The 26,228-nt window shown below is 35.9% G+C and overlaps 1 protein-coding gene across 2 annotated transcripts in view; it reads right to left on the bottom strand.

Annotated features, from left to right (window-relative positions):
- Positions 1-956: 956 nt before the first annotated feature.
- LOC145662886 (uncharacterized) overlaps positions 957-26,228 on the bottom strand; it is a 45,012-nt gene continuing 19,740 nt past the window's right edge. The window contains exons 5-7 of one of the 2 annotated variants that reach the window (XM_081728850.1): positions 16,504-17,878; positions 12,239-12,428; positions 957-1,428 (exon numbers count right to left, since the gene is read on the bottom strand). In XM_081728850.1, the coding sequence (XP_081584976.1) occupies positions 1,269-1,428; positions 12,239-12,428; positions 16,504-17,878 (1,725 nt within the window). In that variant the 3' untranslated portion in view covers positions 957-1,268. The remainder of the gene's footprint in view (positions 1,429-12,238; positions 12,429-16,503; positions 17,879-26,228) is intronic. The other variant, XM_081728851.1, reaches the window with a different exon arrangement.

Raw genomic sequence — 26,228 nt, 5'->3', positions numbered from 1 at the left:
TCTTTCCCTACAAAGAGTTTCTTAAAAAATTCTCGTTTCCTCTTGCTACTAATAGTTTACATAGGTATTTATTCCAAGTATCTAAATCAAGCGCGTAATTTTGGGTTTTGGGAGGGTAAAATTTCTCTTCTCCTGAGTTTGATATATATACATTTTAATCAATAGCATAATTAGTGTAATACAGATAATAATAATATACTAATATATATATATATATATATATATATATATATATATATATATATCAAGCCAACAAGATGTTCTCTTTTTAAGCATATATCCCATTTACGAGCCTTTTTTTTTTTAAAAAAATAATAAATAAATATTGCTTAAATTCTCTCCATGCAGGTTGGCCGCCTTCAGTCCATCGTACTGCATCAAATAATTCATATATTTTCACGTAAAAGTGAAAATATATGAATTATTTGATGCAGTAAACATACAATCAAGGAAAATGGATATGAGCCCGCTTAGTTGTACGCGGCTTTGTTCACCGGGTCACACATATTCGGTAAAGTTCACTTGCATGTAGATCTCTGTGGCACTGTGTTTCTAGTTTTGGATATTCTGAAAGTTTTTGTGGGCGTTGTGACTATATTTTTGGGCAATTGAACTGTTTCTCGAATTTTTACGTTCTGATCGTTGGAGGATTTGTCCGAGTTCTACCCATTCTTTGCACGAGAACAATGATGCTGATGTGAAAGACCTTTAAAAAATCAGAGATGCAACGTGAACGGCAGGAAAAACGTGTGGGTTGCCAATCTCATAGAAAGTATGGTCCCCAGTACATATACGTACTATAAAGTTTGACCTTCGCAAACCTCTCAAAAATATTTTAAAAAAAGTCTTCGTACGCGATCAGCTCTGGTGAAGATCTACTGTATATAAACTTTGGTAGCTCTAAGTGACTTTTCTCTATATGAAAATAAGATGACAGACACACACATACACGTTATTTTATTAGTAAAAGTGACTATAATATACAGAGTACTACAATTGCATGCAAATCGACATGCTACATTTAAAAACGTTACAAAGTTTTAGGGATAATAAAGAATCTGTGTAAAACCATTTTGTCTCAGAATGATACTCTTGGTCTTGTCTTTGGAGATTTATCTTTTTACATTTTTTAAGTAGAAAAATGTTCTAAACAGTATCTTCATGTCATTATTTGAATAATGTAGATAAAGAAGTGTACTACATAATAAATTTTGCTCTATTCAGAAAAAAAAAAAAAATAACACCAGATTAAACGAAACCTAATATAATCACCATTCTTCTTGTGATAGAGGACACTTTATGGAATTGAGAATGGCGTTGACATTGAGTTCTCCACAGGTCAGTATTCGAACATCTCGCACTGGTTTCTCATAGTATGTGTCTTCAGCTTCAATTTTGGAAAGTATATCCATTCCTTCTACAACACGTCTGTAAATGCAGAAATAATACAATTATTTTTTAAAAATTACAATTTGGTGCGATTTATCTTATTAATACAGGAAATATTAAAATATTTGAGATATGATATTCGAAAATGGATCATTTTTCAAGGATGGTATCTAACTTCGAAAAAAAGTCAAATTCTATTCGAATTATGCAAAGAAACAAAAACCACGTACAGTCCTGGTTACAAACTCTAGACAACCTTTCAGATTTATGTTCCTTAAATGTGAGTATAGATCATTCTTAATTCTCACAGATCTGTTCAAAGGGAAATGCATTTTCTCTTTAATTTGTGAAAAAACCAGTAACATACGTGCATTCTAAACTTTTAACTTTTTTGTTTTACTTCTACTTGGTCTTGTGAAACACATGGGTAGAAGAATACATGTCTCCTCTTATACGGCACGTCAACAGTAATATGCCCAGTCTGTTAGTAGTCTCTTTGCATGTAAATACCTGTGTGGGGAATGCTTTAAGTTTTTGTGTACTTAGAAACTGCATAAACAAAAGCGAACAGCTAAACTGACAGGAAATATCGCGTGAGTATAATCTGGTTCATCATTTCTCTTTATCATGGTTTAAGTGCATCTCAAGTCTGACGTAATGTACCTCATTCGGCAATTTGTCAGAGCCAAAAAATGGAAAATAACCGGCATGGACCGATACTTTCTGGAAGTATCTCAGCATTTTCCTAGTGTGACTGAGGGGAAAACTTCTCAACCGAGGTGGCTGGCATGCAGAAATGTTTTTCACTTCGATTTACAAGGAATCAAACTATTAATAGCTCGCACCGAAGGCAAAAACAAAAATGAAAGTGACTACGTTTATGACTTAATAATTCAACTCTCGATCAAATTTTCTACATAATAAGGTTCGGGCCTGGGATGGTTTCTATCATTTCACTTTGATAGTGCTACTTGGGGGGGGGGGGAAGATATATAAAAATGATCGAAAATGGCCGATATTAGTGCCGAATCCATAGTTTTCGGGGTTGCTGAGATGAACAGTGACATCCAAATTCAGACCGGCAACTTGGGAGAGGGGGGAAGATATATAAAAATAATAAAAAAAAAGACCGATATTAGAAAGCGCTTCAGTAACAGTAAAAGGTGACTGACTAATGGAACATATTACTAATATTTCTTACTTTAACCCAGCGAAACGGGTAATTGACGATAGTAAATAAATAAGTAAGTAAAAATTAAAAAAAAAAAAAAAAAAAAAACTTTTCTTTGATTATTTTCCCCAAATAGAAACTGGGATTCTGAACCTGTGTTAGGAATCTCTTAAGGTGAAAGCAAGATCAATTCTCCAACCCCTGTCTCTCCTTATACAGAAAGACAAGTTTATGGAGATAATGTCAGTGGAGGAGCTGATGAAAGATACCCTATTGTCGAGGAAAGGCCTGTCCTGTCTCCCAAATGGGCGACTGACACGTGCCATTGGGTCTAGGAAGAATGTACGTTGCACCCTAGCACGCAAGTTCAAACGTTTCTTGAGATAGGCAGGGGTGGGACTTAGCCCCTTCAAGTTTCCAGAAGTTTCCAGAAATGAGTTGGACTGCCAATTTGTGATCATACCGTGGAATTCGGTACCTGGCGGTGCCAAAATGGGGATGTGAGCCTACCTTAACACTCCAGCACTGACATTGGACATTCCTACTCACTAGGGGCGTTCCCTCCAGCAGTAGGTATAGCTTGGAAATTGGTTTCGGCCTTTCGCGCAATGGGTGTATCCCATTACCCTACTTGTAATGAGTCTGTAACGACCAGCTCAGGCCGGAGATCTGCAGCCGAGCTGAGTAAAGAGCTCACTGGCAGTCACTCTAATCAGTGATGCTCTGAGAAAGGGATTTTTGAGAACTTTCGCGTATGAGACACATCGTGGTTAGTCATCCTGAATGTACAGTACTCGGGTTTCAATACTGAATTGTACAGATAATGGCAACGTATTATTATGGGTGGTGGTGGGGTCTCATCATGTATCCACTGTAGCTGATATCCGTTAAATTGATTTCAGTGTCAAACACGTTTACGACTAAAAATTTTGTAAAGTGATGGAAGCGACCTTGACACCGATGCGTTTCCAATAGCAAGCTACTGTTTTATGGATGCAAAAAATCTGTCCAAGCTAAAGGGACAGCAGAAAATAATAACATGTAGTATAATTGATAGTTGAATGGTTAGATGAACGCTTCGTAGTGAGGAGATCCATGTCGATAACCGGTCACCTACATAGTTTTTACCTGCCTTCATTTTATACCTCAATCTTTCGGCATATCCAGCGCTTAGCTGGAAAATTGCTATTAAATATGTTTTAAGTTTCGTAAGATATCATTGACAGATAGCATAATCACCCATAAAACCCCGGGAGCATTGGTAAGCGGAAGACAGACGGAAACAAAAATAGCAGTACAGTTGATATTTCAAATATTACTGTTACCATACTTGAATCAGAGGACATAAAAGCAAGTCTTGTTCAAGTCAACTATTTTCTTATTCATTGTTTCGGTTTATCTTTTTCGGTTTACTACAATTACAAAACTTTTATTTTAATTTTGTTATCATTGTCGCTGTTAATTTAAAACACATGTTCATTACGTGTAAACAGTACATAAAGTACTAAAAGACGAGAGTTGTGGCAGTTGTGGCTTCAGCAGTGCCACAAATGTTATCTGGAGCCCACAAAAACGTATACAAGAGATAAAAAATACATTGAAAAGTATTCAGAGAATATTCGCCATATTTCACATATTATATTCAGAATTACTAAAATCCGCGCTCTTTATGGAAATGATAAAAGGTTGAAAATCCAAAACCAATAGGACTATAATGTAGAAACCATCCTAATGTATATTTTTTAAAGTCAGATGTTAATCCCGTACGGTTTTGATATATATTCACTTTCGTTTGTCAGCCGGACATCTTGCACTTGCAATTTCAATAATACAATATCGGAGATATCACGTGATGATCGCTCTTACACTTCTGCCCCCCCCCCAAAAAAAAATATTTCATCCGTTCTGAGTATGTGAGGGAACTACTTTTGATCCAGATCTTACACAATTGTAGGTTTTATGTTCTACCAAGCAACAAATCGACCAGAAGCAAGAATACGTTATTGGTAGTATTGAGATCTTAGAATACACGATCTGATTTTCTTTTCAACTATAGAATCAACTATGGATTTTTCAACTATAAAATCCATGTTTTATATGTACGTAGTTTTCTTTGGATTAATTTGGTACAACAATGATGTAATGGTCGATTTCTTATGTAAGATGATGAACGTTGCTAATAATAGTGGAATATTAGTATTCAAGCTGAAAATCTTTCTACGACATATTGCTTTCTGTTCATTATGTGTAAGGTAGGCAAAAGGCGAAGGGGTAGTATTAGGTTGGTGGGAAGGAAATGGCCACTAACAAGTGCGTCATTTCTAAAGGCAATAAATATATAAATTAAATTAAATTTTAAAAAATGAAAATGAAAACTACAATACCTTGTTAATCGAAATAGTCGCCGTCTGTAACCACACACTTTCGTCATCGCTTAATCAGGGGTGCCCACAAGGGGGGGCTATGACGCAAACTGCGTCATTGAAATATTTGGGGGGGGTTAAAAATCTATATAAATATGTTTGACGGGGGGGTAAAAATTAATCGAAAAGATTTTTTTCATGGAAGAATACCTATGGATAGACAATTGCGGGGGGGGTGCGTCATGGACATAAGGGGGGGTGGGCACCACTGGCTTAATCAGCTATTTGAATCCGTGGCGGAAGGAGTCTGAAGTCTGCAATGCGAAGAAGACCTCAACCGCTTGTTTCATTGCCCAATCATTAGGAAAAGACTTCTCTCCTAAGAAATGCTTGAAATGCAAGGAGAGATGGTAATGGACGGAAGGAAAATACGGTGGATTAAGAAATTTTTCATACTGCAAGTCATGGAGAGTTTGCAACGTTCTTTGAACATCATCTCCATGTGCATTGTCATGCAACATAAGGACAGCATGTCTTCTGAATACTTGAGAATGCTTACGTAAAAAATTACACTGCGTTTCATTGAGTTCAGCATTATGATGATGCGCAGTCAATAATGGTTTACCTGACGGAGAAAGACATGATAGGTCAATCTTACCATAGGTTACCATACCACCAACACATATTCTAGGGATTTTGGAACCATCCTGGACTTTGATTAAGACCCAACGTCTGTCCTGATCGTCTACAATTGTCGCACCAAATCGATCAAAAGTGATACTCTGATGCAAAAAGTTTTCGTTGTTATTTCTTATATTCAGAGAACTGCACACTTCTATATGGCGCTTCTTGAGTGGTATCAACTCATATGGCACCCATGAGCCCAACTTTTTCACTTTACCTATTGCATTTAGCCGCCGAACGGCAGTAGTATGGTGTGTACATAACTTGCCTGCAATGGGAGGAACAATTTTCCAAGAATTAGCTGCTTCCACTATGTTCTGAGGTGCTCATCCGAACATGATGTCGGTCGGTGCCTGAGAGGCTCATTTTGAGATGAACCACCGAAACGGAATGTGATAAAACAACGGCGAATGGTACGTCCATTTGATATTCAACATCATTTCACATTCATGGCCAAATACACTGTTAATATTTGTTGCGGCTTACTGTATCAAATGCCCCAGTTTGAATTCGTAAAGAATATTCAAATCCAATTGTGCGTTCTGCATAGTGTACTTTTACACGACCCTGTTCAACAATGGATTGCCTTCTGACTGTCGTACACTGGACGAAATGCACAATCTAGCTTTGCGAAAGTAAAAATCAAGTTGCTTGGAATTGTACCTATTGTACTCGTAATGAGTCACAAAGAAATCACAGATGACGGGAACAACAGTAGAAAAATATGACGTTCTGCAGGGAAATGGGTTTGGGCGTATAAAAGACGGGTTGTGATACAGCAGCAGATATTACTAATGGTGGTCAGATTTAGAGGGTCAAAGTTAACACATCGTGCTCAACGTTTGCTCGACTGTTAGGAATCAGGAACTGCTGCAGGAAAGTACTATGATTGAAATACAAATTGATTGAAAAATTAAATGTGTTTACCACAAGTAGCGAAACCACTCAAGTCTCAGTGATGCAATTTTACCCATTTGTTACTGCAAAACTATCGTGTATTTTGGACAAATTTCAGATTTTTCACTTGCGTCCTTCCTGAGATATAAGATAGTGAAAATACACGATTTCCGAAAATTCGCAATGTTTAAAAATTTCCAAACAATCAAGTATATGGTTCTCAGATCTGAAACTTGTTTGGGACGTTGTCTATTATCTAGTCTCTATGTAGACAAAACATTGAAGGTGAGTCTCATTTATTTCGTTTCAAAATATACATTTCAAAATATACATATCAATGTTCAGAGCTTTTTCACCGACGTTCTAAAGTACGTCTCAATGTCCACAGAACACAGAATGTTGTCAATTTCATTATCTTTCATATGGTTTTGGTTTGAACTCAACCATATCTTTAAAACCTAAAAAGTTAAAGCGTTTAACGGAATCCTCTGAAAAGTTCAAAATACGCTCAGGCGCCTATACAAAATGGCCGCTACGACAAAACCTGCGCGGCTAAAAAATAAATGAATACTCGTTTTCAACTCCCAGAATATGGTACAAACTTAGGTAAAAAATTAATCAAAAACTAAATTTTGTCAGCAACCATCATTGCTCGATTTAATTTTGATTGACCCTTACACGTTTTCGTTCGAAAATAACAAAACAAATTACTAACGTAAATTTCACAAATATATGGATCCCTTAACTATCAGACACTTCTATGGTTGTGCGCTATGAGTCTAACACTGACTTCAGATACTTCACTTCATTTCATTTTGCATACGATGTTAATGGCTATATTATGGACGAACTCATGCTTAGCAGGTTCGATTTTTATTAATGTATTTTTACGTAGATACGTATCTCGAGGTAAGAACACAATATATTTCGATTATTTACACACTGGTCTTGGTCTATTAAAATATTATTTCAATATGTTTATCCGTAGAGTATATCTGCACCCAGTATGTTTACTAAGGACATATTTACTGGTATAACAAGATAATATATCATAATTGGATAGAATTAAATTTTTTATATAGTCGAAATTGATTATATCCGCAACTTTAGTAAGGTTTGATATATATTTGTGTGTGTGTGTGTGTGCTTAAAACTCGATTGATCAAACTTGTACGTTTTAGGTTACTGTTTCCCGAGATATTTAAGAAGAATGAATTAATAAGGAAGTTCGGAGAAGTGCATTTTACAGCACCGGGTATTTTCGTTTTTTTTTTTTTTTTTTTTTTTCATGACTGAATTGTTTGTTGGTAACATTGAAGGATCCCCGTTGGAGAATGGTAAGGAACGGAAGACCAATACTGGAAACAGGAAGACCCATTATTTTCAGTATTGATAACCCTGCCGAACGCACCTTAATTTTTCTTGACTACAACCTCCAGCCCAACGTCGAACCTTTCCCATCATACGACAAACAAAAATAACTTCCTATCTTTCATTTGCTCCATCACCGAATCTTTACGTTCTAATACCATTCTAGCCCTCGTAGATGTAGATTAATTATACACTATACTTCGCGTCACCCGAATTAGCGTATGGCGTCAGCCAATAAGCTCGCAGTGCGCTGTTACCATACCTTCAGTGTCGAATCTAATCATTCATAATTATCCACAAATACGAACAAAATCAATTATGAATGATTAGATTTCTCCCTGAAGGTTTAGTAACAGCGTACTACGAGCTTATTGGCTGATGCCACACGCCAATTCGGGTGATGAGGACTATAACACCACCTCCTAAGGTTCTAGAAGATTCCCAAACTCAACCCGAACTTCGCCAACCCAGTCAGAATACCTAATCCAACTTATCCAACTTGTCCTAATCATGAGCAATTTTATAATTGAAAATAAACTACTATCTTCAAATAAAAAACACTCTCATTGGGAGTTGCATTGTATATTACTAGGGCAAATATATACATATATATATATACAGATGGTGATCAGAAAAATGGAAACACCTGTAGTTGGCAACACGTCAGATGTATATGTTGGCAGTGGTGTCGTGGCGCCCGCAGTGCCGGACCGCTGGTGGTGGTGTGTTAGGTCGGTCTCCATACTGGTAGTGTCCAGTGGCTGCAGCAGACGGAGGTAGTGTAAAATGGGAGACCTCTCAGATTTCCAAAGAGGGCAAATTGTTGGTGCGCGGTTATGTGGAGTGAGTGTGACGGCAGTGGCTACTGTGTTAGGTGTATCGCGTGGGACAGTGTCGAAGGTGATGACGGCCTACACAACACACGGGAAAACCACATCGGGGAATCGGAACAGTGGGCGGAAGAAAATCATGAGTGACAGGTCACGCCGGGTATTAAAGCGCATTGTCACGCAGAACCGTCGTGCCACTGCGGAGCAAGTGACGGAAGAACTCAATCAGCACCTCTCCCACCCTGTTTCGACAATCACAGTCCGCCGCGAATTACATGACATGAACTTACGGGGTCGTGTTGCACGGGCCAAACCGCTCATCAGGGACCATAACGCATTCGCACGCCGCAAATGGTGCTGCGACCATGCAACTTGGACCGTTGAGGACTGGAAACGTGTGATATGGTCGGATGAGTCATCCTTCACCCTATTCCCAACCACGGGCCGTGTTTGTGTGTGGAGAACGCCCAAAGAAGCTTATGATCTGCAGTGTCTCCGCCCAACTGTGAAACATGGCGGCAGCTCGGTAATGCTGTGGGCCGCAATATCATGGTTTTCATTGGGTCCTGTGGTCACACTTAGCGGACGAATCACTGCCAACGATTATGTCGCAATTTTAGGAGACCCCTTGCATCCTATGGTCCGAATGTTGTTCCCGGACAATGACGCCATCTTCCAGGATGATAATGCACCCATTCACACAGCTGGCGTTGTTGAGAAACATCGGGATGAAGTTCAACACCTCCCCTGGCCCGCCCAATCCCCAGATCTCAACATAATTGAACATCCGTGGTCCGTCTTGGAAACACAACTCCGACGACGATTTCCACCTCTATCCTCTCTCACAGAACTGGCCGATGCCCTGCACGAGGAATGGTGTAAAATTCCACTTGCTACCATTCACGACCTCTATGCCTCCATCCCACGTCGCATCAAGGCTGTTCAGAAGGCGAAAGGTGGCCTGACACCATATTAATCTGGTAAGTTGCAATTTCGTTCAGGTGTTTCCATTTTTCTGATCACCATCTGTATATAAAGCAGAAATTTGCATATTCTAGAAATTGGGTCCGTTTCTTCCTTTAGAAGTGGAATTTTCGAAAACACTGGAAGCCATCTTCACTACAAATATAAAAAGAGGAAAATTTTAATATTATAGAATAGAAATGGCCTCCTTTTTGTCTCTTAGGAGAGGAAGTTTTGGAAACGCTGAAACACGTAATCCCTTAATTAAGAGTTTACATACTGAACTTCACATCTCCAACTTAGGCAAATTCTCACAATCGGCACTTTATGAATAAAAAGGAAATTTGAATATTAGAGAAGTGAATCCTTTTCGCTTAGAGGTCATATTTTCGAAAACATTGAAACATGTGTTCACTTATTAAGATGTGTCAATTAAGAGCTTAAGTACTGAATTTCACAGATAAAACTAGTAGAAACTAACACATTTAGCATTTTCTGAATAATAAATTGTCAGATTAAATATTAGGAAGTGTCTCATTTAGGAGCAGAATTTTTGAAAACGCTCAACCAAAATATTTCCTTACTAGCTGGACCTCCTCTCTCTACACAGCGCGTCATTCACATATGAGCATGAATCTTCTTGTCATTCCTCATAACATATGTACAGCGGGGGACACTTCTAAATCTTACACCTTAGCCGTAAATCTCCATATGGCTGTACCATTTAGAAGTGTCCCCCGCTGTACAAGTCCCTTTACAGACACAAGTGAAGGACGTCTTGATAAAAATCAGCAAGGAGTATCATAAAGGGAAGTTTTTTTTTTTAAATATCTCGAACCGTTTGCAAGTTTTGAGCTTACTTCGGGTTGAAGTTTCTAATTCATGTATGATCAGTGTTTTCTTTCTTCTTGTATGTAGTATGTAATAAGTAAATACATTACTCACACAATTAATTATAATATGAGAGATATAAGATGATCATTGGGCAAAACACTCTAAACAATAATGATTCATCTTAACTAGAGAAACGGTTATCCTTCGTTTTTCACTATCATTTGGTCATGAAAGAAACGCCGGAGAGATATATTAACCCCGTACACAAATGTGTGGTGTTGGAATGTATAACTTGTAGGAAAAGGTACTTCACTGTTTGAAATTTCAATACTCCCAGTGTATCCCTAAAAATGTAATAAAGAAATAACGGCCATTTAAAAAAAAATCAATTAGAAGTGAACAATCTACATAAAATTTACAATCGATTAGCGACTTTCTAGAGGTTATGGTTTCCGAGATATCATTGCCAAAAGAATTGGCCACAAACATATAAACCTAGCGTTTTAATATATTGATTCTTAGTCAGTCCTTTATACACTAACCTCCATAACTCCAAGTTAAGCAAATAATAAAATTAGGCACTTTCTCAATATTGTAAGAGAAATTCGAATATTATAGAAATGGCTCCCTTTTTCCCGTTCGAAGCAGTTTTTTTTTCTTTTTTTTTCGAAAACGTTAAAACATGTTTTTTTTTTAAAAAAAAAATAAATAAGTCTTGCATGTATTCTCACATTTTTTCCAGAGTTTATATATCAAGTTTCATATTCCCAACTTAAGGGATTCGTGAGATACTAGTAGAAAAAACCCCTTTATGGAACGCGTTTCAAAAAATCCTTTCCTTTCTGATCTATTGCTTCAGTGACAAGGAAGGTATTTTGTCCACATTTCATGTTTCTACCTATATTAACATAGCTTAGGCGATGATGATTCAGTCACTTCTACTCTTTCGTAGTAGATTGTAGAATATCATTAGTTACTGATATTTTCATATTCAAAAACCGATAACTAACCCACTAACTCTATGGCCTATGTAGCCCGGAAGTTCAATACAGCGTTCACTAAAGCTCTCCACTGACTTCTATCCTTAGCCAACTGGATCCATTTTCTACTTTATATTCTTATTTCTGCGGGATACATCTTAATATTGTCCTCCCATCTGCACCTAGTTCTTCCTAATGGCCGTTTTCTGATAGGATTTCCAGTTAAAACTTTTGAAGGCATTTCTACTTTTTTCCAGTCTAGCTACATGACTTGCCCACCTGAGCTTCCTAGATTTGATGACTCTATGTTTAGTAAACGGTATAAATTATGCAGTTACTCGTTATGAAATTTCTGCCTTCCCCATTCCCGTTCCTCTTGGGTCCGAATATTTGTCTCAGGGCCGTATTCTCAAATACTTTCGGTCTTCCCTCAGAGTAAGCAACATATTTCGCAACCATACAGTACGACAGGCATGATTTTCATATATTTTAAGCTTTAAATTCCTCGACAGAATTCGTGACGACAGAAGATTTTGAACTGAATAATAACACGAATTCCCTGTTTTTAGTGGTCATTTAAATTCTTCGTGAATATCGTTTTCGTCTGTTAATATTGATCCTAGATATCTGAAAGTATCCACTTTGCCGAAAGTATTATTTGATATTTTAACGCATCCATAATTTGTAGTATTACGATCCCGGCGAAATTCCATATATTTAGATAGTGATAAATATGTGAAAAAATATAATAATTACCCGAAAGCTACGAATCTAGTGTCCATCCACGGTAATTTCTTCAGTGTGATATAAAACACTGAAGAGTTCGTATGCCTTCCTTCATTTGACATACCGATAATGCCAACCTTGTCATGTTTAATCGCAAAACATTCATCGCCGAATGTAGGACCATAGATGGATCGTGCTCGGTAGTTTATGTCGTACAAATCTGAAAGTAACAGATGATCAATAAATATGATAGCTACTCAAGAACTACTACTACTACTACTACTACTACTACTACTACTACTACTACTACTACTACTAATAATAATAATAATAATAATAATAATAATAATAATAATAATAATAATAATAATAATAATATCAATCAATTAAACACAGCACTTTGTCAAAATCAGATAGTAGTACATATACAAATATGTAAATACTTAAATATATAAATAAAGCGTTAGTTACTTATAACGGCATTGAATCAATCATAATTCAATACGTATTTAGGTATTGACCGGTTAACATATTATGTTGTTCCTTTAAGTATATGAACGTACAAATTACTGTAACATTACGAGGCTTGTCCAGAAACGGTAAACACAAAGAAGACATTAACATTAAAAGACTGGCCTTGAAATATTTATTACCACATATACAACATACGTACACTACTTTTCAACATATGGTAAACCTCTTGGTAGGTAGAGCTAGGTAATAAAAGCAAGGTCTGGAATCGACTCCCACTACCGGCTTATTTATATGTATAAAAAAAATCACTATAATAACAGTATTTACAGAAAATACTACAAAAGTGCTTTCTTCTAATTTATCAGGTTGAAATTAGGTAGTCCTTGACCGTGGTTAAGGTGTAGTTATAAATTTGAATTGAAGGGCTTTGTTTTTTTTATTTTTAGGTGAAATTATTATTTAGAATAATGAGTTCTATTGTTTGAGGCTATAGAATTAATTTGTTAGTATTATAGTTAATTAGTACCGTAAGGGAATGTTTAAATAAGTGATCTCCACAGAGCCCCGAAGCAGGCTAAGCAGGGTGGCGAAGGAAACCCCAATGCTCCGAAGCAAGTAGTGAGGGGATTAGAAGTCACAGAGCCCCGAAGCTGGCAAGCAACTGAGGTAGGATTCCCAACAGAGCCCTGGAGTTGGCTAAGCCAGGAGGAAAGGAATAGCAAAGAGACCCGAAGCAGACTAGAGGCTTTTGGGGATAGGTAACTCCTAACGCTTCAAGGCAAGCAGTAGAGACACCAGAGAACTGGTACTGGTCCGCTGGTTGCTGCTGTATTTATAGGCGTCCAGAGCGGCGGTGGCACTGCTGTTGTTCCTTTTGCCATGTGCTTCGTAGAAGGTGCCAGTGGTTCATCGTCTGATGCTCGTAGTAAGCCCACGAGGTGTGTAGTAAATCCATGTGATGATGTTTACAAACAAGAGCACATGACATTGTTTGTATACAGTAGCACGCTGTTCATTACAATATTCACCACCAGAATTCGGACACTTGTCATACCGTGGGATCAGGATTTATTTTCCGATTTCTCAACAGTCAGCTGCCTGAGAATGGAACCAGTGTTTGACGGTCCTCTGCAATTATTGATCACTATAATATGTTTGCCGGAGAGGAATGTCCTAAGGTGAGGCATCAAAAATTTTTTGGATCAAGATCCGTATTGGGCGGCAAGTGACAACCGGTCTTGTACAGTGGTTCTATTGGGACGTGTGTGATCACTTACCGTACAGCCCAAAGTTTGCTTCAGGAAGGACCGGTTAGGTTCGGTAAGCATTTTGATAGTGATGAACAATTGCAAGCAGCTCTCATACACTGGCTCCATTTCCAGGCGGTTGACTTTTACCACATCGGAATACGAAGGTTGATCCCATGGTATGTCTGTATTTCGGTGGTGAATACATTGAAAAGTAGTGTCACCTGTACTGTATTTGTGTCAAATGTTACTGTTTCTTCTTTGTGTTTACTATCTTACTTTCTAGACGCACCTCATATTTTGATAAAGTCTGTAAGTTTTTCTTAAAGTTATAGTTTCTTAGCAACCTACCTCTAATAGACATACTATATGTGTTAGCGTACGACATACGTTATCTTCTCATACCATCAGAAACTTTCACAAAAGAGTTTTTTACTATTTAATGCTGGACAATTTATTATTTTCAAAGTTTTGTACTAGTGCCTGATTAAGTAACAAGTGTCTATTTTTCAGTAAAACAAGTTTTTAAAATACTGCCCATTGTTGATAACTATAAGCTTTATTTCCTTTATATGCCTATCTTAAGTATTTGATAAACCTCTTCAGGTTGTTCAGGAAACCTCTTCGAGTATGATAAACCTCTTCATTTAATAATAACTAATGCAAATATAAATTCTAAAAGTAATGCTGTAAGTAGTGGACAACCATGTAAGTATTGCTGGAAATGTTTCTTCAATCAATATGAAAAGTAAAATGTCTTTATTGTTTTTTCAAAATATTCACCTATAAGATCGATACATTTTTGCATACGCTCAAGCCAATTTTGAAAGCATTTTTTCCACTCTGAGGCTGCTATCTTAGAAGTCGCTGTTTAGAATGTATCAAAAGCTACTTCAGGTGACACAAATAGCTCATCACGCATCTCATTTTGCATGTGTGGGGCCGAAAAGTACTCATTAGGTGATAAATCAGGTGAAAACGGACAATGACTCATCAACTTTATATTTTTGCTGGACAAAAATTAAATAGTTTGGTGTGCTGAGTGGGAATTGGCTTTGTCGTAGTGAAGAATGATACGACGATTTGGGATTGCTTTATGACTTCTAATAAATTATTGTACTGTATATCACTCAGCATTTGTAATCCTATCTTCTAAAGCATGTTCGATATATCTGAAGTAACAAACAATCATTTGTTTGGCAGCACTCCAAAACGAACAAGTTTTTTGTTGGTTTCGGCTTACTTTGAAACACCTAAGCAATGGATTGCTGCTGAGTTTCGAGTTCGTATTAATAGATCAAAGTTTCTCCTCTTGTAACGATATAGTACACCAAATTTGACTTAACCTCGGTTGTAGTTTTTGAGCATTCTTACACTGATTAATGCCTGTTTAAGCTTCGGTGATTAACGGTTAGAAAGTTTCCGTACGTTCAGGTGACCACGCAAAATCGTATATATTGCTTTCATGATAATATTCAAGGATGCCTGAATCTCATAGTATGTCATATCCCGACCTTTCTCAATCATTTCACGTACAGCATCAACATTACTAACAACAGATGCGCACGGAAGACTTTTACGAAATTCATTACTGAGAAATATGCGGCCACTTTGGAATTCAGAAAATCAATTGCACACAATCCTATTGGATGGTAATTCATTCTCAAAAGTCAAATGAAGTCGCTCGATGCTTTTTTTGGGGGGGGGGTGTTAAACTACATTTGAAAGCATATAAAAATATGTTGCCCGAAAGTGTCCACGAAAAAAAAAATATCACATGCAAATTACTTCTTCAAACTAGTTCAAACTTCAGCTGTGAAAATAAACAAATAACAATCAATGATAATAATTCGAACAAAGGAACGTCTGTTTTTACCGAATATTACGTACACTGGCATCTCTGGCATGTAAATTTGGGGGGTGGAATCAAAGAAAGTGATTTAAATGGTACTACCTAGCCCAACATGTTTATTATCTTCGATTCCATTATTTGTTACCTTTCTGATTCCCTTCACGGACCCCCTGAGGTATATAAAGAACTTTGTTATAATCGTTTCACAGCCCGAATATTATATTCCAAATAAATATAATTTTATTATTTATATGTTATTCTGTCGTTAGTAATTAGAATAAAATATTGAATATTTAGTACTTCAAAATATTGGGGGGACGCGTCCCCCTCATTCCTTCACCAGAGACGCCCATGATTAGTAACAATAGCAAAATACCAGCGCTACTGTAAGTGGTAGTTTGCAGAAACGTTTTTCAGCAATTCTCGTACAATAGACACATGAACGTCAATAAAGATGCCTTCTCATTCATTTCTTCGATAACCTTTCTTGATTACAATATTCAACCCTGGTTCTGTACAGGAAATTTGTATTGAACTTGATTAAATCCAGTATGGTACATTTACTAGGATACCTGTCAGTTTACAAAACTAAACTATATTATTTTTGCATTACCTAAAAGAAAGAAATATATTTGAGTAAAAAAGTCTTTCTGTTCCTGTATTAAAGAAGATATTGTTAAAAATACTGAAGATATATAGAGAGAACTTAATAAGATACTTACATCCTCCCTCGATCCAACCGTGCTTTGCAATCCGGTGAATAGGAGAGAATCTGTAGCTGAGTGGAGGCGTTTGGTTGTTGACACTGTCACCAAAGAATGTTGTAGCAAATAATGAACCCAGAGTCTTGAGTTTTGATTCTCTACCTGAAGTTAAATCTTCGTCCGCTTTAAAGTTACATATCTGCTCTAAACATGTTCCAGATCTTGTCATACCGGAAACCACCGACTCTTCTCCTTTCAACTTCCAATCTTGATGTTTAACTAACCCCATTATTGGTTCTACGTAACAGCACATACAGGGAGTATTTATTTCTCTTACATGTTTAATCAGTTCCTGAAGAGCTCTTATAGATGGAGTATCTCTTTGTAATTTCTTTCGACTTGATCTCAGCTTAGCTAATTCGATTTCAAGTACACACTGGCATTGCATTACCATCTTTTCACCAATCTTTTGTTCTGCTATGTTTACAAGTCTCTGCGCAGTCCAAGCTGTGCATCTACGAAGTAACGCAGCTTTTGTCATTTTAGAATTAGCTGCGATAGATTTTATACTCTTCTCAAGTTCTATACTAAGAGCTGTTCGTCTTTTTATTTGATCTTGTAACTTCTCAAGTTGCTTTTGATATTTACTGTATAACTCACTTTCATGTCCTTGATATTGTGCAATTACACTTTTGTATCTTTCTTTTGAATTCGAAATGATGGTGGTTCGATTTCTACTTCGCTCTTCTATGATAGATTTTCTTTTGTCATTTAAGCGTAAGATAAGATTTCGTACTTGTTCTTCTTCGTCTTTTAAAGCCGTAAGTTTGTCAGGGTCAGTTTCTGTCTCCATCGATTCTACTATCACATTTCTACGTTCTTCTAGTACTCTAATCAGACAAGTTTCTTTTTCCAAAATGGCCAACATTTTGCGTTCTTCTTTTTCCAATAAACGGATTCGTTTCTGTTCTTCTTCTTCTAAAAGACCATCTCTTCTACATTGTTCTTCCTCCAAAGCCTTCTTTACAGCTTCAACTTCTTCCAATAGTTCTTCCTCCTCTCTTTTAAACTCTTCTAATATTGACTGAATTCGTTGTTGTTCCTGCTCCAGAAGCTGAAAGATCTTATCCTCTTCTTCCATCTGCTCCAGAAGAATCAGCTGCTCTTCTTCTTTCAAAATTTGACGGAGAAGAGCTTGCCGTTCATCTATATTTACGTCTTCTTCTCCTTCTTCTTCGCTGCTCTCTTCATCACTTTCCTCTTCTACTCGAAGTCCTTTCAGACATCCAGCCTTTCTCTCAACTTTGGGCATATTCTTTTCTTTTTTCTCTTTCCCTGATGCACACAAAGATCGAAAATTTTCGCAAGTACGAGGCAAGATGTCCGAGTGAAGCTGTAAAGGAAGTTTTCTTGTATTGACTTCACACAAGTTATATTAACTCAAATACACTTAAGAGTAATTTGCGTAAACGGAAGCTTCGCGGTGACAGTTTTAGAGTACCCAAATTCAAATATTAGATATCCAAAAGAGTTCTATTGGATTTTGATCCTACGAAGAGAAAGATAATAACATTAAGTAATACTTACAAAGCTAGAAATATTCTCCATCAGCAGAAACAACCTGTCTCCAATTCTTAGGAATATTATGGATCCCACGATGGTCCCACGAAGAATTTATCCAGTGCGTGGATCATCTCTTTGAGAGTTCGGAATCATCGTAGACGCAGAACGAATGCATAAAACGATAATATGACGGTACAATGTCCGGAAGTATAAAATGCATTCGCGTTTTGCAAATAAGACTGGTAATGTGGTGCAGGTGAACATAGTAACATAAGACTTTGCGTTGTCGTGAAGCAAAACAACACCCTGCGATTCACAAATGTTGGTTCCATGGTTTATTCGTGTGGTGCCGTCCAATGTTGACGGCATCGCAGAGTATCTTCGCAATCAGTGCTCTGTTCTGAAACAAATCATTTCCCTAATGAGACATCAAAGTAACAAAGTCACTTGGTCATGTATCTTTCTGAGCCGCAACCAACTTATATGGAAACCATTGTCCCATTCTATATTATTTCCTTAGCTGGTGGAGGTGTTTGCAAGTGATTTCTATCCTATGCCAGAACTGGATGCTTCCCCCAATGCTCCACATGTTTGGCCATTGTCTGCTTCAATAGTCACCTGGAGAGCCTCGTTATTTATGAGTTGCTTGAAGAAATTCATCGGGATTCTTAATTTCTTAAACCAACATTGTACTATCCACTCATTTAGTGTATCTTCATCGAATACTTGGCATATTTTCTTTGTGTTGTACAAGCGTTTGTTCCCACTTTAAATTCACAGATACAGGCCCGCATTATGCTTTTTGTGGGATCCTATGCTTTAATTGCTCTCATTGACGTTGTGTACCATTCACAGCCAGCAGATTATTATAGGAAATACTAAGACGCGTTACCTTCATTTTTTTCTTTCTTTTTTCGCCTCGAAATGAATTATAGAGGGAATGTGTGTGGAGATCCGACAGAACTCTTTTCAAGGTACCTAATATAATTCTTTTAACAAAGATCAGAGAAAAAAGGGAAAAAATCTCAAAAATACTATGTAGTCCTGAAGTATGCCAGTAATTTCTTTGTATGTTTGCTTTAGCATGCGTACTTCTGGGTTTGATCCCATGTGGAAACTAATACAATCTCAGTGTACAGCTAATATTTTGAAATATGTCTGGATTTTATAGCCCTAAAAGGTCGATTCAACTCTTAGTCATGTACAAAATGGTCTTTTTCTTGATTTTCCCAAGCTAAATCAGAAAGATGTAACTCGGTATATAAACTCCTCATTACAAATAAATGGACATGGGCCCCAGTGTTTTTTTTTTTTTTAATTCCCGTTTTAAGAAGCGAAGAGAACATTTCCTATAATTTTTCGCTACATTGATTGCTAGCTACGAGCTCGTAGTTAGTATCTACGTTGAACTAGGATATTTGCTATATTACTTTGATTAAAGGACGTATCCTAAGGGAGTAGAAGGGGTTAAAAATTATGCAAAAAATTGAATATCTCACGAGCCAGTCAAATTAGGACAATGAAACCCGATATATAGGGCAACCAAATTTATGCTTTATACAGCTCTATATTATGCTTTATTTTTCCTTACATGATGCTTTATTATGCTTTTTCCTAAATTACGCCTTAATTTGCTGTTTCTTGAATTATACTTCATTTTTACCTATCTCTATTGACAAATATCAAAACCAAATGAATAAATATTATTTCTAGGGCCCTAATAGTAGACATTTTTTTTTTTTTTTACTGAAATGGGATCTCGAATCAATTTTGTTTTATTTACCTTTTGTGTGCCGTTTTGTTTATGTAATGCAGTGAACCTATTTGATGCTTCATTTATAATTTCATGTTCGTATCGTATGCGGAGTAAGAAAATTTTGTCTTAAAGTGGGCCCCCTCGAACGGCGGGGATCTTCCCTGGGGAACAGTTGCCCCTGCCCCCACAAGTTACGACCCAGGCTTTCTACTTTGAAATGGTCAGTTGAGATTTCCCGTACTCTTACTCTTGATTTTGACATCTTTGAATAAGCACAACCAGTCTTGCCTAACTTTTAACACGAAGTGAGGAAACAAAAAGATCCTTCTGAGTGGAAGGTGCAGAGAGAAGAGGAATTCGAACTTTCCATTGTTACGCGTTGGTAATTGATTTTCATTGTTTCCGGCATTGATAACAGCCTTTATTGATCTTTTTGTTTGTTTGTTTGTTTGGCACAAAATATATTAATAATTTTTCTTTATTTTACACATAAGGTTCTGGAATAAAAAGCATAAGCATTATGCTTTATGCTTTATTTCTGTAAATTATGCTTTACTATGCTTATAAGATTAGCAAATTTGGATATGTAAAATGGCCAAAATCACAGATATGGTACCAACTATAAAAATTCCATTATGCTTTTATTGCTTTTTATGCTTTATGGTTGCCCCACCGATATATATAAACTTAGTCACTCATTCTATGGCACATGGAACTCAAAGATTCAATGCCACATTCACAAAAGCTCTCCATTGATTTCTGTCCTTTGCCAACTGAAATCAGTTTGTCATCTGTATTTCTATTACTGTGAAATCCATCTTAATATTGTCTTCCCATTTGCGCCTATTTTCTTCTTAACATTTTTTCCCCGATTAACTCTACATTAAAACTAAGCGGATATGTATTCCAAGTTTTTGAAAATTTTTGTGTTAGGTGGGAGCATTTTCTACATTTTTTTTACCACAATGAAAATAACATTGTCTGTTGTTTATGATCGTACCATAAGAAAACGACTGATCCGTTTGGAAAGAATTTTGAAGCATCATTATTACCTACCTCGAGTGTTTTTTTTTTTTTTTTTTTTTTATGGCACCACTTTGATTAAAAAGTAGCCTATATTGTAATGGTTATGAAGCTTCAATATTTATGTGAAAGCTTCAATATTTATCTCATAAACCCCTCAAGATGATAAAACTCGGTATATTAGATGCTTATCACAAATAAGCGGGCACGTATTCCAACCTTATCCAAAATTCTGTTTTAAGGGAGGAAAGGGGAACTTCATAATTATTTCGAAACATTGGGATCAACATTGTCAGTTGTTTGTAATGCATCAGGGCAAAATAGTTGACCAGTTTGAAATGGAACATAGAGAATTTTAGAACATGGTTAGTACCTACCTCAATCTGGGTCTCTATCATACTTGTAATTAATTCGTCCAAGAAGAATGTCGTAATTGTTGGGGATATCAACATTGATTGTTTACAGCCGATAAAACACGAGAGAATAGATTCATTTAAGATGGACTCAATTGTGAATGTTCCCACGTGTATTACAAAATACTCCGAAAGTCAATTGATCAGTTCATAGTGAGCAAACATCTTAAATACCCACAGTAGAAGTCCTCAACACTGGTTTTTCAGACTACCTTGCCCAAGTACTCGATATACATGAAACCCCCAATAAAACTTTTTGTTATACAAGAGCAACTAACGTAAGTTACAAAAGAAAATTTAATAATGAAAATATACAATATTTTAATCACCTTCTCAGGGAAGAAAATTGGAACGAGATCTATATGTGTAACCAGGTTAATGAAGCTTTCAGTTGCTTCATTGACACCATAACTTTCAATTTCAATTTAGCATTCCCTGTTGTAAAATGTGTAACTTGAAGAAAACAGTAAAAACCCTGGGTAACACAAGGGATCAGAATATCAAGTAAAAAATGAGACTTCTTAACATGGCTAAATCACAAGGAAATCTATCATCATGTACAGAGACATATTACAAAAGATACAAGAACATATATAAAGTAGTGCTGAAAGCAGCAAAACAGTTACGCAACGACATAACCATTAACAATTCAGATAATAAGTCGAAAGCGTTGTGGAAACTAGTGAAGAGCGAATTAAATATAAACTGTCGTAATGTTGAGACAATTTAGGGACAATTAAAAATGGCAACATAATTAAAGATCCTCGTGTAATAGCTGACCTATTTAATAATTATTACAGCAACTTATCACAAACGTACAATAATGGACCAGCATTGTCCACTTCGAAAATATTCTACAAAATTTGCAACAATACAATGTATCTACATCCAACTACCAACACAGAAATATTAAAAGTGGTAAAGAGAATGAAAAGTAAGTGGTCAGCTGGCGTAGATGGTATATCGCCAAATATTGTAAAGAAAAGCATTAAATATATTTCCGACCCCCTGTGTTTCCTTATAAATATGTCATTCTTAAATGGAGAATTCCCTAGTATACTGAAAATTGCGAAAGTAAAACCAATATAGAAAAATGGCGACAAATCAGCGCTTACAAATTATAGGCCTATTTCACTTCTCTCAACTTTCTCAAAAATTCTAGAAACCACAATGAATGTCCGAGCATCTTTTTTTCACTCACATATGATATAATAACAGACGAACAGCATGGCTTCTTAAAAGGTAAATCAACGGAAACTGCACTATATAATTTCCTAGAAATTGTACATAAAAGTCTAGATAGTAAGAGAAATGTATAGGTGTCTTTCTTGATCTTTCCAAAGCATTTGACTTAGTGTCACACAAAAATCTTCTTTTAAAGCTTGAAGATTATGGAATAAGAGGCATTGCGTACAAATGGTTTCAATCGTATTTGGAAAATCGGCAGCAAGTAGTAGAAGTTAAATACAATAACAGAGAAACAAACCAAATTACATACCACATATCGGAGAAATAAGAAATATCATGTCGAGTGCCACAAGGATCCGTATTAGGTCCATTATTATTTTTGATATACATTATCGACCTACCAAGTAATGTTGCTCCAGCAGAACTATCACTTTATGCAGATGATGCTAATATTATAGTAAAAGGGAAAACAAATGAGGAAGTTAAAGGTAGTACAAACGAAATCCTCTGTAAACTATCTCACTGAATTCTAGAAAATAAACTTAAATTAAACATTGAAAAGACGCATGCAATCAATTTTCATCATCTGCCCAACAAACATGCACAGCCCATGAATATTTTAATTGAGAATAATGAAATAGACTACGTGAATTCAACGAAGTTCTTAGGAATTTGGATAGATAAAAATCTTTCCTGGGATGTGCATTAGTAAGAAATTAATCGCTTTTCTTCGCGATTAAAGTACTTTAAAAACAATTTACTTTGGATTATTCCAGTCGAATTTAACATATGGCATTATAATTTGTGGAAACTCACAGAAAGCCAAATCATTTTTACAATACAAAAACGAATAAGAATGATGGCAACTGCTAAACCAAAAAATCACTGCAAACCAATATTTTAAAAACTTCGTATACTTCCAGTACCATGTTTGTATATCTTAAATTTACTGATATTTGTAAAGAAACACCTGGAGGGTATCCTTACGCGAGTAGAACAACATAATTATAATACAAGAAACAAATGAAACCTTTCCATTGTAGAACATACAACTGTATTATATGAGAAAGGGTGTAAATATGCGGGTGTCATGCTGTACAATAAACTTCCCAAAAATATAAAGACTCAGGACTCTGTTGCTAAATTTAAAAAAGAACTTCAGAACTTTTTATTACAACATTGCTTTTACTCGTGGAGGAATACATGAATAGCTAACTGAAAAAAAAAATCTATGATCTAATTAAATCAGTGTCACTACTTGTCTTTAAGATTAGATATATATGGAAGGATTTCTACATACACTGCAAGTAATAATTACTTATTGTAACTTTATTTGTAATAATGATATCATCCAAAATGTAGCCATAATTAGTAACTTAATGTATGTAATTTACATTATTATTATTTCTTTTTACTTTTGTGTTTATATATAAATGACGTGTCCACTTCACATGCATTGTACACAGTGCTAAATGTATGAAAAAAGGACGAAAGTAAATACAATACAATACAATACAATCAGTTAAAATTCTAATTATAAATTTAATAAATGAAATTAAGCTAGGGTTACATTTTTATTTTATAGTGGTTAAAAATACATAACGATTAAACATTAATTGTTATTTTCTCTCTCTCAAAAATCATGTGAAATACGTTTTAGCACTGATGAATAGGTTTCTGGAAAGTACTTGGACCCTCTTTCCCCATGGGACTTTAGGGTACACAATTTCAATGAAAATGTAATGATGAAGACCCATAAGCTATTCTGCTTTTGGCAATAATTTTGAATCCATCTACAATATTAAGATACGCCCTTTAATCAAAGTGACACGATAAAAAAAAAAAAAAAATCAGCTTGATGTACAAAATTAGAAAATGCTATTAGTCCCTTTCTCTCTTAAAACAGGAAATTTTAAGAACATTGGAAGACATCTCCGCTTATTTTTAACGAAGAGTTTATATACCGAGTTTCATGTTGCTACCTTAAGGGGCTCATGAGTTACTCAGTTTTTGAGAAACACTTCTATCTCCGTACATCTTCTTTAGGATACGTTCTCGAATCAAAGTGATGTGATTAAAAAAAAAAAAAAAACTAAACACGAGATACGCACTAATTGTGTTTCAAAATTCACTTCAAACTGTTCAGCTGTTCACTCGTCATGCGAACATAATCTTCCTAACTTGACGGTCTCGTGAGATGCTAAATTTTTTGCATAAACTATGACCCTCGCTTTCTCCTTAGGATACAGATTTTAATAAATTTTCATGAATATACATTTTCATTTGATTCTCCACATATATTATATACAGGGTGTATCACAAAGGACTTTACAACTTCTAAAACTCATATTGATTTATTTATTTGTTGCAGACATGGTTTTAGTGTCGTTTTGTAGCAAAATACATCAAATTTTTTATCTTATACCTAGAGGTTCAAATGTGGCTTCCATTCGTGATGCGACACACATTCCACCTGAAGTCGATTTATTCCCAAACCCGCTGCAGCATGTCAGGTGTGACTTGTTTAATTGCAAGGTCTTAACTGAACATCCAGTTTCAATAAAACACTTCTGCCATTGATAAATAGTAGGCCTACTGGGAGGATCCTTACCATACTTTATACGAAAATTACGTTGCACAGTTGTTGCAGACTTGGATTCTTCAAACCAAAACACACAGCTAGCACGCTCGGGACCAGTAAAGGCAGCCATCTTTGCTCCAACTGCCGCTAGCGTTTACAGTGGCTTGTTTCTGAACTAGTGTACTACGTGAGTCAAAACTTGATGATTGAAACAATGCTACAAAATGACACCAAAACCATGTCTGTAAGAGAAATGAATAAATCAATATGAGTTATCAAAGTTGTAAAGTCCTTTATGGTACACCCTGTATTATTTTATATTACTTTATTAATTTATTATCTTTTCTTGTTTTATACTTTTCCTAATTGCAGGTAAGTCGACTTCCAACACAACACTAACAAAACCTTCACATAGAGTCAAAGTATATGATTCATATAGACAGTACAAGTTCTAGCTTATGAAAAATACCGGCTGAAAAGACGCTCCAACTGTTATGTTGGTACGTTCAATTGATTGCAACAGTGATTACTGTGTTCAAAATATAATACAGGATTTCATATAATACCATATTGGAGATGCAAATGTCAACTGGAATTTTGATTAATTTTATAATAGAAATTTCTATTACTTTGTCCTAGACATTTGAATTTAGATGAATTGGCGGTGGAAAATATTGGAGAGAGAGAGAGAGAGAGAGAGAGAGAGAGAGAGTCTCTCTTGAACTGTAAATTTAACTTAAGCGATACATAATTATTTCGGTTACTCTAATAACAAATCTAACTTATATACTCCTTATATTAAGATTTTTGCTTGATGCAAGAAATATTCTCCAATCAGTTTGAGCAAGTACAATACGCCTGAGGAATCGCAAAAGTTTACGAAAATGCAATTTGGAACACTTTTACATTGTACGATATTTCATCAAACTTCTGGATTTTATTAGTACATATTTTAAAAATTATTCTTCTTTCGCTCCGAAAATAAAATGGAGCTCGAAACCTTGTTGCCTAGTTCCAGAGTGTTTTGCGTATTCGAGGTTTTATTTCATGCAGAAGAGAAAATATCACAATAAAATGAGGAAACAACAAACATAAACAACAGATATTAATGTTATGTAATTGGCCAGTACAATTAGAAAGTAGAGGCGCAGTATATTCAGTTCAGCAGTCTTTCTGTAATATGATTATCTACAAAGTCAGTTTCATTTTTATATAATAG

Source organism: Thermobia domestica, chromosome 10 (genome assembly GCF_964235325.1).
Source record: "Thermobia domestica chromosome 10, izTheDome1.hap1.1, whole genome shotgun sequence".
Classification (NCBI taxonomy): Eukaryota; Metazoa; Arthropoda; class Insecta; order Zygentoma; family Lepismatidae; genus Thermobia; species Thermobia domestica.
The sequence above is the reverse complement of the archived record's forward strand: the minus strand, read 5'-3'. Positions and strand labels throughout refer to the sequence as shown.